The following is a 14,555-nucleotide window of genomic DNA, read 5'->3' as shown; positions in this document are numbered from 1 at the left end:
CTTGGCGGGAGGCCGGTAGGTCAGTCTCAAAGGCTCTCAGTAGTCCAATGAGGTGTTTGAGGTAGGATGTGAAGGTGAAAGTGTAGCTTTGCACCCTAGAGGCCATCATCGCATTTTGATATAGTCTCCTGCCGAACTTGTCTAGGGTTCGGCCTTCTCGGCCTGGGGGGACCGCCGCTGAGACCCGGGAGGGGTGAGCCTTTTTTAAGGAGGATTCTACTAACAGCGACTGGTGGGAGAGCTGTGGTTGTTCAAATCCCGGAAAGGGTACTGTACGGTACTTGGCCTCCATTTTGGAGGGCACGGCTGTGACCATATAGGGGGTCTCCAGGTTCCTGAAGAGCCTGTTGGAGTATCGGGTTAGGCGGTAAGCGAAGGGACTCTCTGGGTAGTGATGGCATATCCAGTTCTGCTAGGTACTCTTTAGAGTATCTGGAGTCGGACTGGAGGTCTAAATTCAAAACGTGGCCCATGTCATAGAAACATAGAAGATGACGGCAGAAAAGGGCTACAGCTCATCAAGTCTGCCCACTCTGCTTACCCACCCCCTGTCTATGCCCTAATGACCCAATTTCCTTATCTTGACCCTCGTAGGGATCCCACATGGGTATCCCATTTATTCTTAAAGTCTGGCACGCTGTCTGCCTCGATCACCTGCACTGGAAGCTTGTTCCAATGATCAATCCCTTTGGGTTAATTTGACCAGAGGGAAGGACAAATGCTTGTATCTTGGCGTAATTTACAGACCCCCAAGACAACAGGATGACCTGGATATGGAAATAATCGAAGATATAGAAAATATCACCTTGCGTGGGGACACAGTATTGCTAGGTGACTTCAACATGCCTGATGTGGATTGGGTTACACTTACCTCTGCTTCCGGCAGCAGCAGGAGGCTATTAAACTCTATGAAAGGAGCAAGCCTCAGGCAACTGGTGTTGGAACCGACAAGGGATCAGGCAATACTGGACCTGATACTTACCAATGGAGAAAGTGTCACAGAGGTCTCGGTGGGCGACACATTGGCCTCCAGTGACCACAACATGGTATGGTTCAATATCAGGAAAGGTTTCACTAAATCTACTACACTAACCAAAGTCCTCAAATTCAAGGACACAAATTTCAAAGAAATGGGAGACTTCGTTCACCAGGCGCTACAAAGCCAAGAAGAAACCAATAACGTGGAAGACATGTGGTCGACTTTGAAAGCAACCATACAAGAAGCAACAAACCGCTATGTAAAATCAGTAAGTAAACGGCGAAGGAACAATAAGCCACAGTGGTTTACTGTGGAGATCTCAGACCTGATCAAGGAGAAGAAAAAAGCATTCATCTCTTACAAACAATCAGGGAAGCAGGACTCTAGAGCAGACTACCTGGCCAAATCAAAAGCCGTCAAAACAGCAGTCAGGGAGGCTAAATTCCTCATGGAGGAGTCTCTAGCAAAGAACATCCAGAAGGGAGATAAATCCTTCTTCAGGTATATCAGTGATAGAAGAAAAAACTCAGGCGGGATTGTACGTCTTAGGAAACCAGACGGAGACTATGTGGAAAAGGATTCGGAAAAAGCCCAACTATTAAATGAATACTTCTGCTCAGTCTTCACCCGAGAAGCGCCAGGGCTCGGCCCTCAGCTACAGACAAGGGTTGGCTCAGTTGACCCGTTTAGTAACTTTGAGTTTACGCCCAACAGTGTCTACGGGGAGCTGTCAAAGCTCAAGGTTAACAAAGCAATGGGGCCGGACAACCTGCACCCCAGGGTGCTTAGGGAGCTGAGTGATGTCTTGGCGGAGCCACTGTCCGCGCTCTTCAACCTCTCCCTTAGTACAGGCAGCGTCCCGTTGGACTGGAGGACGGCTAACGTCATTCCACTCCACAAGAAAGGCTCAAAGATGGAGACAGCAAACTACAGACCAGTGAGTCTAACATCGATAGTGAGCAAACTAATGGAAACTTTAATCAAACACCAATTAGATAAGATCCTGGATGAGGAGAATCTACGGGATCCCCGACAACATGGATTTACTAAGGGGAGATCCTGCCAATCCAACCTGATCAGCTTCTTTGACTGGGTAACGGGGAAGCTGGATATAGGGGAGTCCCTGGACATTGTGTACCTGGACTTTAGCAAAGCATTCGATAGCGTACCACACCGCAGGTTACTGAGCAAGATGAGTTCTATAGGATTAGGTAACACATTGACGAAATGGGTTGGGAGCTGGCTTGGAGGTAGGCTCCAAAGGGTGGTGGTGAACGGCACCCCCTCCGAAATGACGGAGGTGATTAGTGGAGTACCACAGGGCTCAGTCTTGGGCCCAATCCTATTCAACATCTTTATAAGAGACTTGGCAGAAGGGCTTCGAGGTAAAATAACATTATTCGCCGATGACGCCAAACTGAGTAATGTAGTGGGCAAATGCACAACAGACGAAGATTCAGTGCCCGACAACATGGTGCACGACCTACTCCTACTGGAGCGATGGTCTAGGACATGGCAACTCAACTTCAATGCCAAAAAATGCAAAGTTATGCACCTGGGCAGCCAGAATCCATGCAAGTCTTATACCCTTAATGGCGAGATCCTAGCAAAAACGGTAGCAGAACGAGACTTGGGGGTAATCGTCAGTGAGGACATGAAGTCTACCAATCAAGTGGAGCAGGCTTCGTCCAAGGCAAGACAAATCATGGGCTGCATACGAAGGAGTTTCGTCAGTCGGAAAGCGGAAGTCATTATGCCATTGTATAGATCCATGGTGAGGCCCCACCTGGAATACTGTGTGCAATTCTGGAGGCCGCATTATCGCAAGGATGTGCTGAGAATGGCCACCCGGATGGTCTCGGGACTCAAGGATCTACCATACGAAAAATGGCTTGACAAATTACAGCTATACTCGCTCGAGGAGCACAGAGAGAGGGGGGACATGATCGAGACGTTCAAGTATCTTACGGGCCGCATCGAGGCGGAGGAAGATATCTTCTTTTTCAAGGGTCCCACGACAACAAGAGGACATCCGTTGAAAATCAGGGGCGGGAAACTACGAGGTGACACCAGGAAATTCTTTTTCACTGAAAGAGTGGTTGATCGCTGGAATAGTCTTCCACTACAGGTGATTGAGGCCAGCAGCGTGCCTGATTTTAAGGCCAAATGGGATCGGCATATGGGATCTATTCACAGGGCAAAGGTAGGGGAGGGACATTAAGGTGGGCAGACTAGATGGGCCATGGGCCCTTATCTGCCGTCTATTTCTATGTTTCTATGTTTAATGTCCTGGACAAAGCGTGAGAAGGATGGTCGGGATGTTCCCAAGGCCCCGTGGGGGGTCGGTGAACGAGACCTCCATCAGGTGGAGAAGGAAGGGGAGGCTTCCCTCGAGTAGCGAGGTTCCTGCTCCGATCCAAGCTCCGAGACCAGGGAAGTACTGAGAAAGTGTTCCGGGGTCGTGGATCTCCGACGTCTCGAGGAGCCCCTCGGAGACGATGCTGGGGTTCGGGGTACTGATCGATGTCGAATCGGTGACCTCGACCCGGACTCCCTTGGTGAAAGCCCGAAACCTCGGATCGGAGCCCCGGTCCGAGGGGGAGTTCGGAGGATGCATGGGATGGAGAGTGATAACTCTGCCACCTTCAGCGGTCCCGTACGAGGTGTAGGTGAACGGCCTTGTAGAGTGGGGGAACCCCGGGCCTTCTTAGAGTTACGGCGGTTCGAGGTTTCTGTTGGTTTAGCCCGACGTTTTGCCCTGTGGCGGTCTGTGGAGGGAGAGCGCCTCGGGTGCCTCGGCGAGGAGTCCGAGGAGGATGAAATGCGGCGAAGTTTGCGCACTTTTCCCCGAGGTGGCTCGACGCGAGGCTCAGGCTGGTCTGGCACATGCGGGGTCGAGGTCGAGGCAGAGGCCGGTTGTAGATGGGCCATTGCAGCGGACAGCTCCGACGAGATCATTGCTCGGAGTAAGTCCTGGAAGACGGGCACGGACAGCATCGAAGGCATGTCCCCTGCCTCGGTGCACTCCACCGGGGGCGACCTCGTATCAGAGTATTCCCGTGTGGTGGAGGCACGGCCCGAAGGCTTGGAGGGCTTCGTCGGGGCTGTAAGCATGGGACTTCCGCCATGCGTCGCCGGTGTCCCCGAGGTTGGTTTCTTCGCTGGTACAGAACCTGAAGAGGGAAGAGGGGACTTACCCGGAGCCGAGGCTTTCTGTTGTCCCGAGGACTTCGGGGTCGAGTCTCGAGGCGATGCCAAGGTATTCGGGGCCGAGGTCAAGGCCGGGGCCGACCTCGAGGCCGAGGTAGAAGGTTGGTCTGGGGCGAAAAGATCCGCCATGCGGGCTTTCCTTCGACGGAGGGCCCGGTTCTGGAAAGTAGCGCACTGGGGACAGGAGTCGGTTGGATGAGCGGCCCCCAGGCAGAGGATGCACCGTCGATGCGGGTCTGTGATGGAAAGAAGCCGCTCGCACCGGGTGCACTTTTTAAAGCCGGTCAAAGGCCGGGACATAGAATCGAAAGTGGCCGCGGCTCGAGTAGCCACGCGGCCACGGGGACCCGGAAGCCTCCGGGTCGGTCAAACGAAGCAGGAATCAAGTTGAAGAAGAAAAAATTTCGCGCACAGCGACTTAAACGATGAAAAACAAGAAAAATCGCAGTGCTAGAAGGCAGTTTGGGCAGAGCCTGAAAAAACACGACTTCTAGGCTCAGCGGAAAATTTTGAACTGGAGACCACGAGGGGATGCACCCCCTAGTGGAGCAGGAAGGCACGCATGCGTGGAGCAGCAGAGCAAACTTAAATCTTCAATCAAGTTTGCTTGAAAATGCTTCCACATCGGGGCTCCGTAGATGACGTCACCCACATGTGAGAATATCATGCCTGCTTGTCCTGGGATAATATTAGCTTTGGTTTCCTCAAAAACCTGGTACATGTATACATTGTCTGGCCAGTAGGTGTCAGTGTTATCTTTGAATGTGGAACAGTATCCCTATTTATAGCGACTCAAGACTAGGGATCAAATCCCTGTCTCGTATGATAGCAAGCAGTACTGCCCACTGAGTCACTGGATAGGCACAAACACTAAGCCTTAAGGTAAGAAACCTGGTTATATCTGGAGTATAGGTAGCCTACCAGTTATATTAATGGGTACAGACTTATTTGTTCCTATATGCAATTTGTTTTACAATTATTTAAGGGCAATATACTAATCTCAAAATAGCAGTAATACTGACATTAAAATATATCATCATCATCATCATTAAAATTGTGATAGATAAGTTGATTACAAAAATAAGAAACCCTCTGCTGACTATGCCACCAAGTATTGTAAACCCTTTTCTCAAGCACACATGTCCAATCAAATGGTAATGGCTATACACACAGGTCAGGAGAACACAGCTCTGTCAGCTGGACTGCACCAAGATTTTATGTCTCTTGATAGGGGAATACACGCTGGGAAAACTGGCTGATTTCTTTTTACTCAGCTCTCACCTATATGAGTGATGGAATGCACATCAGCTAATGAGCTGCTGGTCCCCTTGATCTCTCCATGTGAAAGGGTAGATGATGCTGAAGATGATGTAGACGAACCCTGAATTGATCTGTTGATCCATGACTCTGTGTTCTGTAAACTCTGGGTCAGTGCAGCAGTGAGAGCAGCCTGGCGCCTTAGAGAGCCCTCATCTTCCGACGCTGAAGATGTGTCTGTGTGAAGCAATGAACAGGCCAGTTAATCTGCTCCACTTAGAACATATCCTTGCTGATCAGCTAAGGAGTAAACTTGACATGTTATCTTATACTGTAGGACTTATTCCTACCAGACTCGGAACATGAATGATCAATGACACCTTTACAGTGTAGCGCAATTCTGCACTACTTATATATACTCTCATGTACGAGGAACACATTTCAGTTTAGAAAAGGCCTATATATTTGCATAACATTCCATAAATATATTAATACTAATAATTAAAAGCAGCACAAGAATGTTACTATTCATAAGGTACATATTGGGTTACTAAAGCATCAGTGTCATCCCATGATATACTCAGGCCAAAATATCTTCTCCACCGCTCTTATCCAGGGTTAGAGGATTCCACTATGTTCATGGAGAGACAGGAAGTACATCTGGTGATTTCCTGGGTCTTTGCTGCACTTGGGAAGAACTTCAAGTAGATGTCATATTACATGCAAAAGGGAAGATCTGAGGGGGTATTGCATATTACTGTGCACATGATTTTAGTTATCAAATTCTATTTTGTGTGTTAGATCACAGGTCCCTCTAATTCATAGCTTTTCAGTGTTTGGTGTGAAACCTCTACTGAAATGCAACTAAAAAGCAAGAGAGGGAATCTGAAAGAAGATAAAGCTCATGTTTCTTAGCTTGGAAATCAAATGTCATACTGAAGAGCATGAACATCACTGGAAGCCATATGTACAGGCCAATTTATCTCCCATTACAAAAGTCCCTCCTAATGCTGAAGTTGGGGGGTGAGATCCTGCTGAGGGGATGCGACTGCTCATAATTTAATTTGTAGGTATAATGAAATATATTACTTTCCCTTGCATGAATGCCAGCTCCTGACAGAGAGGTCTGTGTAAAATAGCTAGTCGCTATAATATAAAATTTCTAATTTCCAAAACTTAATTTCTCACATGTGTTAATATATTTTACTGTGTCTTGCCAGATATTCTAATGAGCTTTGGTGTTTTAATTCTGTACAATGAATAATGCAGAATAGCTTTGTACTGCATTCATCTCTAACCTGGTGGTGTGCAAGCATCAGCAGGTGACTGAACAAAAGTAGATCTTCTCCTTGTTGGCATAGGCAATGCCATCTTCTGCTCTTTATGTTTTGCCAGGGCTGCTTGGACAGCTTCTGTATGGATATCTATAAAACAAAAATACTGGATAATAAAGAGAATTTGCAAATAAAAAATTATTTTTAAGCATCTTGCATGGTCTTTCAGAACACAGCATTTGAAACTATAGAAGTTGGCTGGTTCATGAGCTGCTGAGGGATATCACTCCAATATATCACCAGCAGACAAACAAGAAAATGCCAAGAAACGGTAGAAAGAGATATTTATTGCAAATGGGGGGCCTAGTCCTCACCAGACCGATAGCGTTCATCCCTAGCTCCCCCAGACCGGGCTCGGTGATACTTGGATGATGACTGTGCTGGAGCTGCATTGGGAGTCTGGTTCCTGTGCTCCTTCTGTAATGCTGGATCAACTCCTGCAAAGCAGATAATGTAGTTTATTGCATAGAATTATTAACAGAAGAGATGTTTTAGAATCTTAATGCACTCAGCATTTTATAAACTTTAGATAACCAAACTATTTGCATGCTACATACACAATAATTAAAAAAATTTTAAGATAACTCTCTCCCATGATTTGCATTAGTTAGTGGGAGAGGGGAGGGGAAGGGTAGTATCAAGACAGAGCAGGCTTTCTAACCTGACCCTGCACTACCACTTGGTAGAGGTCTTGGAAAAAGATGCTAGCTTCCCAGACCACCAAGGAATGACAGAAATTAAGAAGTGGGAGAAATATAGTGAGTGCTGAAAATGGGTCACACAAAGTTTGTATCTCTGACTTCCATTGTCTGAAGCATCACACCTCTATAAAAAGTAAGGTGGTGGCCAAAGATTTCACAAGGCTTGTGTTATTAGAGCAAGCAGAAAAAAAAACAAAAAAAAAAAACTAGCTGGGGACTGAAGGTCTTTATTTGTCATGCGTCTCCACATAACATATGTGTAATCAAACTTGATTGACTTCCAATGCCTATCTCCTGTATACTGATTTGGGATAGGGCTCAGAGCAGGAAAAGCTAAAAGGTACCTGAGACATAACTCAACTGCAAAGCCTTTTGGTCATCTGGGAAGCAGACGTACCAGAAGCTGCTATTCTTGCTCAGCTGAAGATTGAGTGAGGATGCATCATCTCCCAAGCACCCCTTCCAAGTAGCCCTCCAGTTCCAGCATCCCAGGTCCAAGCAGCCTAGGATTTGTAGCCCTACATGTGCTACAAGGCAGAATAACCCGGAATCTTGCAATCCTGGCATTCTTTAAAAAACAGATCTTGTTCAGGGTATCCCTGATGGCTTGGAGCTAGCAGAAGGATCTGGTGTGATGCCAAGATAAAACATATTCAGCCACTACTGTTAACTACATATACATAACACAGAAAAAAGATCAGCTGAATAGAAGTAAATGTCCATCTTGTCTGCTATTCCTAATTAAATATTGCACACTTATTTAGTCTCAGGCTTTATCCTCACCTTCTGTGCTTATCCCATCCCATGCTGACACTGTTTTAGTTCCATGTCCACTTAAAGACTACTCTATGTACTTCTTCACCTTTTATTTGTGAAGGAGGAAGACAAAGTAACACACACACATGGTGGGAGGGTGAGGAGAATAAAAAAGGAAGGCATAGTCTCGTGAGGAAGACGACAGCCATTCAGGGAGCAGCATGGGTCCAGGCTGGAGAGCAAAAAGCTCGCTCCTGCCTTGTGCGCCGCTGGCTCTGAGATAATGAGGCAGCTGTCCAGCGTGGGAAGGGCAGGAGCGTGGAAAGCTCACTCCTGCCGATACACTGCTGGACCACCAGAATTTAAAGATGCCCTGGGGGCTGGGACTGCCATGGGGCTGGGACTGCCTACCACTTAGACCTGCCCTGTTCCCTATTCTGGCCTATCACTAGACCACCAGAGGGGGTACAGGATAGGGCATGGGGGAACGGGGGACAGGATGCAGAGCCTGGCAAGGCAAGAGGGGGGCTGGGTACAGAGCCTGGCAAGGCAAGAGGGGGGCTGGGTGCAGAGCCTGGCAAGGCAAGAGGGGGGCTGGGTGCAGAGCCTGGCAAGGTGAGAGGGGGGCTGGGTGCTGAGCCTGGTATATATTAGTACACAATTTGATTCAGAATGGGTTTTTTTTCTTGTTTTCCTCCTCTAAATCTAGGATGTGTCTTATGGTCAGCTGCATCTTATGGAGTGAAAAATATGGTAAATAGAGCTGAAAAATCAGGAATCGAAAGAATCTAAGCAGATTAGAAAAAACTAAAGTTTCCCAGTTAATTTTAGGCTTTATTCAAAACACAAATTGAAATGTCCAATGGCTCAAAAAGCACTGCAAGAAAGCAGGAATTTTAGCAGCAATGATATGTTAGGATTCTGGAAACCCCAAGGTAACCCCCTGCTCAGAGAGACCATGGTTAACAGCTAAACATGAGGAAGATGCTGCTGTGATCAAGTGTGTTACTCCATGTAAACTTGTGCTAATGCAAAGAATGATGGTTTGCTTTGACAGGTTTAGTGCCTTGTTAGCCTGCCTTGAGATGAAAAAAGGTTGAAAATCATTGCTTTATAGAATAGGCCTGCTAATTTGGGTGGCTTTATTGTATGATACAAGTATTTGGTAAAAAGATATTGAAGGGAACTTGTATATTGAATAAAGTTTGTTTCATAAAAAAACCAACCTACCAGTGGACTGTGAGTAATGTGGCAGATTTTGAACATGGTTAGTAGACAGGGTGAAAACATGTCTATAGATTATCTCTCTCAGATACCTGAGCAGACTCATTTTGGAAATATAGCACACTCTTACTTATCCAACATTCTGGATTATCCAATGTACTTCCATGACATCACAGCACTGTCATTGAGATGCGTGCAGGTTTTTCTCTCTTTCAAAGCATCATGTTTAGTTAAAAGGCAGCAGAGCTAGGTAAGATTATTTGGCACATTAAGTTTTAAACTCTTTTTACTGCTTCCCCTTTTGGAACATGTATTCAATATGCTTCTATTTTACTCCTCATCCATATTTTCTATATTATCTAATAATCTGTCAGTCCCATTTATGCAAGTTAATGGAGACTGTACTGAAAAAGACTTATTTGGGAATCTGTTAGGACTGGCTGATGGGGAAGGTGGGATCTCCAGATAAAGAAACATTCATTTATTTAAATTCTTAAATGATATTTTTGAGGTATTTATAAAAGATTACATATGGTGTGTGTGTATCTGTGTGTGTGTGTCTGTGTGTGTGTGTAGGAGGGGCACAAGAAAAAAAAAAAAACTATTTCAATTGTCATGCTAATTCTGTTTCACATACATTGGTTGATCTTATAACTTGTCTTAGATGTTCATGATAAAATGTATGCTTTGTAAGGGGAGAGGGAAAAATATTTGTCTTGTTTTTATATTAGTTTATCTTGTACCTAGCTTCAGACTTCTCAAAGGGTGAAATCAATTTTAAGGCAATAACTAAGAAAGGTAAGTGGTGGGCAGAGAAGGGTGCCAAGAGGTAAAATGGAAGACAGATATTGGGGGAGGGGGGCATGAGCTAGCAATGATTTGTATATGGATGTCTGTATGATCATCTGAATAATAATAGAAAGCTAGAAAAAGAATCTCAACTGGGTACACTGGATGAGTCAACTGGTCTTTATCTGCTGGCACTTACTGTGTTACTACGTCAATTAATACACATTTGGCAACAGGACTTTCCTTCCACAGGGAATTAAGGATAGTTACTCATAATGTACTACATTGTTTCAGTCATCAACAAACAAGTGGGAAAATCATGCAGAGCATGGCTTATGGAATTCTTTCCAACCTGTATGTGTACATGTGGCGGGGGAGGATAGTGTTGGGGTATGGAGCAGTTTACAGAGTGGTAGGGCAGTTGCAAGGAAACTCCCAGTCTGATTTGGCTTATTTTCACACTCAATTTATCTTTTTATAGGTGCTTTCCACATGCCATGCCATTGAATTTTCAGAGTTATTTTGCCCCCAGAAAGACAAACTCTCATTCCCATTTGTAAAATTCTTTCCAACTTCCATTGGTATGGAAAAAATTTAAAAAGTAGTTCCAAACATCAGTAGGAACAATTAATAGTCCATAAAAACCATTTAGCACATCTGCTCCTGAAAATTCAGTGACCAGAAACTTCTCAAGTTCTCACTGTACAACATTTTGCACATCATGGTCAAAATGCTCAGGCATGAAAAACTAAGTGATCATTAGACCATTTAAATATCAATTAATCAAAGAGCACCAGCAGGTGATACTAAAAGCTCTCAAACATGATGCGCAAAGCATATGCTCTTCCCAACTCTTCAGTCAATTTTAATTAAATTATGCAGTAACTCCTAAAGCTGTCGACTTTTTCTTGTTCTGGACAAAAGTTTCCATTTCAACAATGGATAATGTGGAATGGCTCTTTTAGTCCGTTTGAATACAGGGAAATAACTAAAAAAATTCCACCAAATCAATGGTAATGTCATGAAGGAGTCATTAAGGATGTTACCAATAGGAACATAAGAATAGCCATACTGGGTCAGACCAGTGGTCCATCTAGTTCAGTATCCTGTTTCCACAATAGCTAATCCAGGTCACAATACCTAGCAAAAACCTAAATAGTAATAACATTCCATCCTATTGATCCCAGGCAAGCATTGGCTTCCCCCATATCTGTCTCAATAGCAGAGCACTGACTTTTCCTCTAGGATATTGTCCAAAACTTTTTAAAGCAAACCAAACTAGAAACAAACCCCACAGGAATAGACAACAAAACCAAAAAAGAGTAGGAACAAGTCCAAAGAAATCAATCCAGGGTACGCACATTAAACACTTATAAATGGAGTATTCAAGGATATCTTTAATGGCTTAAAATAAAGATCCCAACATGGTCCATGTTTTTGGCCCACGAAGAGACCTGCCACAAGGGTAACGAGAACAAATCTATAGACCACATATTGAAAAAGTTAGCCAATTATTTGTTTTTAAACACTAATTTTATCAAAAATCTGAATATATGACAAAACATAAAACATATATTAGCTTACTGATTGACTAAATATTGCTTTGATAACAAAAAGATAAAATTGAAGAATATGCAATCTGGAGAACACTAATGATCATAAAAATACCATCTTGGAAGCATAGACTAGATATATTCAGTAAATTAAAAAACGAAGAAGGAAGACTAAACAGCAGCCAGCATATTTAATGAGTGAGGAGAAGGAAGATATTAGAGCTAAAAGAGAATCTTTCAGAAAGTGGATGAAGGATCTGATTGAAAATACAGTCAAACCTTGGATAGCGAGTAACATGGTTTACGAGTGTTTTGCAAGATGAGCAAAACATTTTCTTTTTTTATATATATTCTTTATTCATTTTTAAAACTACAATTGTGCAGAAGAGATGATACATCTATATAAAATATAAACATTATAGCACAATAAACTTAATAGAAATAATAACAAGACTTATTTTCCCCCACCCATTTTCCAATTGACCAACAACTCATAAAATTACCGTATTTTCACGCAAATAACGCGCACCCGTATAAAACGCGCACACGGGTATAGCGCGCAGAAATCACGATGATATGTACAAAAACTTTGGTATACCGCGCTCACGGGTATACCGCGCATGCTGCCCGACGCTCCTTTCGCCCGCCCTGACTTTCCGTGCGCTGTCCCGACTCTCCGTTCACCCCCCCTGACTTCCGTGCACTGTCCCCCCTTGAAGGTCTGTCCCCATCCTGAAAGCCTGATGCCCCCCCCGACGTCCGATACATCCCTCCCCCCCGAAGGACCGCCGACTCCCCAACAATATCGGGCCAGGAGGGAGCCCAAATCCTCCTGGCCACGGCGACCCCCTAACCCCACCCCGCACTACATTACGGGCAGGAGGGATCCCAGGCCCTCCTGCCCTCGACGCAAACCCTAAACCATTAATAAGTTGGACATAGAAAATCCACTGCTTATCCCTAGGATAAACAGCTTAAAATCTGTTTTACTTTTTGGAATACTCTAGGTACTTATATCTGGGTGGGCCACTGTTGTAAATATGACTCTGGGTTTGATTGGTCCTTTAGTCTGTCCCAATGTGGCAACTCATATTCTTACATGAACTACTCCCAAGATTTTATCATCAGAATGAAGGAAGACTTCTGATCATGCCAACATTAATATCCAAACTGAAATATCTTCCTCATGACCCTTGTTTTCTTAGGATTAACTTTTAACACATTTGTAAGAATCCATAAGTGTTCTAGTCCCTAAAACCGAAGTAAAGGAATCTAGTACTCTGCCTGTAATGCAAATTTCATTTAATTTATAAAATTATGATATTGTGATTGACAAAATCAAATGCTGCAGACAGATCTAAATGGTACTCCACCTTCCTGTCATGCATCTCCTTAAACACTGACCATCTCTGTCCTTTACAAGGACAGTGGTCTTCTTGGTCACTGCCACCTTAAGGACCTGCCAATATTTCTTAACTTCATGTGGCAGAGTTTATCAAGGGTCTTTACTCCCTGTAAGGTCCCTTATAGGGACACTTACTCTGCCAGCATTATATGGTGTGAAAGCTTTAGGAGGGGGAGGGGGCATCCTTGGGCAGCTCTGCTCTGACATGGAGATAGAATATTAGAAAGCCACAGTACCGCCACAATCGCATCAATAAGTCTTAGGAGCTTTTCTTTCCTAAACAAACAGATGGCCAGCAAATGCCATCTCCTCTATCTGTGGAATCACAAGCTTGATGTAGAGTCTACCAGTGGAAAGGACTCAATACAAGCTCTCTGGGTCCATCAGAGGTCCCACCTTGGGGTCTGCCCAGCCCAAATCCACCCTATGCCATTGGGCATGTCCTCAAGGACCCTTCACACACACAGACACACAAATGCTTGAGAGAGGCATTCTCCTTATCCAAGGATTCCTTAATAAGAACATTTTGAAGCCATTCCTGAGGCAAGATCTCTAGGTGTTCAATACCTTTTCTATCTGTTGGGGTTAAGAAAATACTAGAGATTTTTGAGAGTGTACCAACCTATATCCCGGTGACGTCAATGGAAGTCTCTGCTAGTAGGAAAAGGAACAGAATTCTATTTGTTCAGACTGGTGTGGTTTGGATGCTAAGGAAAGTTTCAAGTTTAATAAATTTTGATTTTTACGCAATATCCAACATTTCAATGCGTATTACATATTTCTAATATATAGAAAAAAAGGCAGGGATGACAAATACAAATAAGATAAAATAATACATACTAATCATTTTGTTCTATTACAAATTAATACAAACTGGAACAATTGCAATTTATAGAAAAAAAAGAAACATTTAAGGTTTGCACACAAGAGTACAGCTCCATTCATCTCTGAGCGAGTTTCCTCGGATAGCGTATTCAAGAGGAAGAACTTTGAGACAAAGATTTGACCCTTTGAAATATGGTAAGAGGGGTGAGAGGGTGAAAGGTTACCACAGCCCCTGCGGCAAATGCCAGTGGTGCTCCTCTACCATCATAGGGGATGTGTGGAGGGTTCCGGGTAGGTCATTGAGTCTATATTCTAACACGCTTACGGATTGTACATCACAGGATGTGGTATATGCGATTGTGTGCCCATGTGAGTTGATTTACATTGGCAGGACCAACCGCAAGATTAGAATTAGACTGAATGAGCATAAATCACGCATTATTAACAACGTTACTCAGGCCCCTTTAGTTGCTCACTGGCATAGGTATAATCATGGGGTGGATCAACTTAGATGGCGAGTGA

The 14,555-nt window shown here is 44.3% G+C and overlaps 1 protein-coding gene across 2 annotated transcripts in view; it reads right to left on the bottom strand.

Moving 5' to 3' along the window:
• Positions 1-14,555, bottom strand: part of DIP2B (disco interacting protein 2 homolog B) — a 443,690-nt gene that overhangs the window by 248,769 nt on the left and 180,366 nt on the right. For both annotated transcript variants that reach the window (XM_033936084.1, XM_033936083.1), the window contains exons 3-5: positions 7,095-7,217; positions 6,745-6,870; positions 5,471-5,683 (exon numbers count right to left, since the gene is read on the bottom strand). In XM_033936084.1, coding sequence (XP_033791975.1) covers positions 5,471-5,683; positions 6,745-6,870; positions 7,095-7,217 — 462 coding nt within the window. The remainder of the gene's footprint in view (positions 1-5,470; positions 5,684-6,744; positions 6,871-7,094; positions 7,218-14,555) is intronic.

Source organism: Geotrypetes seraphini, chromosome 3, assembly GCF_902459505.1.
Source record: "Geotrypetes seraphini chromosome 3, aGeoSer1.1, whole genome shotgun sequence".
NCBI lineage: Eukaryota > Metazoa > Chordata > Amphibia > Gymnophiona > Dermophiidae > Geotrypetes > Geotrypetes seraphini.
The sequence above is the reverse complement of the archived record's forward strand: the minus strand, read 5'-3'. Positions and strand labels throughout refer to the sequence as shown.